Source organism: Terrapene carolina, unplaced genomic scaffold, assembly GCF_002925995.2.
Source record: "Terrapene carolina triunguis isolate 2854851 unplaced genomic scaffold, T_m_triunguis-2.0 Scaffold750, whole genome shotgun sequence".
In the NCBI taxonomy this organism is placed as follows: domain Eukaryota; kingdom Metazoa; phylum Chordata; order Testudines; family Emydidae; genus Terrapene; species Terrapene triunguis.
In genome coordinates this window covers 109,718-110,692 of record NW_020665101.1, presented here as the reverse complement: position 1 = coordinate 110,692, position 975 = coordinate 109,718, and the positions used below count along the sequence as shown (strand labels likewise).

Here is a 975-nt window from a genome sequence, read left to right as displayed (position 1 = left end):
GGGGATGCCCCAGGGCACAGATGCACTGGGCTGCGGTGGGGGCTGCCCCCGCTGGGCCATGCCGAGTCTTACATTACAGGTGCAGCTGACGCAGTCGCCCTCGCTGTCCGTCCAGCTCTCACCGTCCAACACCCGGCGCCCTCCAGTCTCTATCACGCACTCTGCAAGGGGGGGTGGGGGGTCAGCCGCTACCCCCAGACCCACGGGGACGGGCACTGGGAACTGCGTGGGCAGACAGTCGCCCAATGACAGAGCAGGACGGCTCCTGGGAGGGGCCACATGATGGGATGAGGGGGGATTCTCACACAGTCAGTCCTGTGCTGACTGGTACATAGCCATCACTAGGCCTCAGAGTTATCAGCCCTGGGCTGGGCGGGGCTCATAGCTAGTGCTGCGCTGTCTGTCTGCAGGGACGGGTGCCTGGACAGACAGACCTGGGGAAAGCTAACCCAGCGTCACTGCCTCGGGGTCCCCCTTGCCCGCTTGGCCTCTGCTGTCCCGTTAGGGGCAGCTGCCTTGTGGCCAGCTCCAAGCACCCCAGCCACAGGGCTCCGTGCCCAGCTGGGAAGGCGGGGGAGTTGATGCTTGGAACGCAGGGATCCCCAGATCCCAGCCCCCCGCCTCTTGGTGCCATGCCGCTCCCCCTCCCCCCCACAACGAAACGTGCACCGAGGTGCCCATCGGCAAGGCCTCTGGGCGCGAGCGGGCGCTGGCCATATGTCACCGTCGCAGATGGGGCAGCAGGTGCCCTGGGGGGTGAACTGCTCGGCAAGGGGGCAGCTGAGCTGCGGACAGCCCTGGCGCACACACACCCAGGTGAGATCCTGCAATGATAAGAGCGGGGGCCAGGATTCAGCCATGGCACAGGTGCCAACCCCGGACGGGGCCGCGGCATGGGAACACACACACACACCCTGCACACACCCCCACGGAACGGGGCCGCGGCACCCCCTGCACACACACACACACACACAC

General features: G+C 66.8%; 1 protein-coding gene across 1 annotated transcript in view; it reads right to left on the bottom strand.

Annotated features, from left to right (window-relative positions):
• KCP (kielin cysteine rich BMP regulator) overlaps window positions 1-975 on the bottom strand; it is a 63,635-nt gene that overhangs the window by 5,300 nt on the left and 57,360 nt on the right. The window contains exons 37-38 of the mRNA XM_029913620.1: window positions 725-824; window positions 73-161 (exon numbers count right to left, since the gene is read on the bottom strand). Coding sequence (XP_029769480.1) covers window positions 73-161; window positions 725-824 — 189 coding nt within the window. The remainder of the gene's footprint in view (window positions 1-72; window positions 162-724; window positions 825-975) is intronic.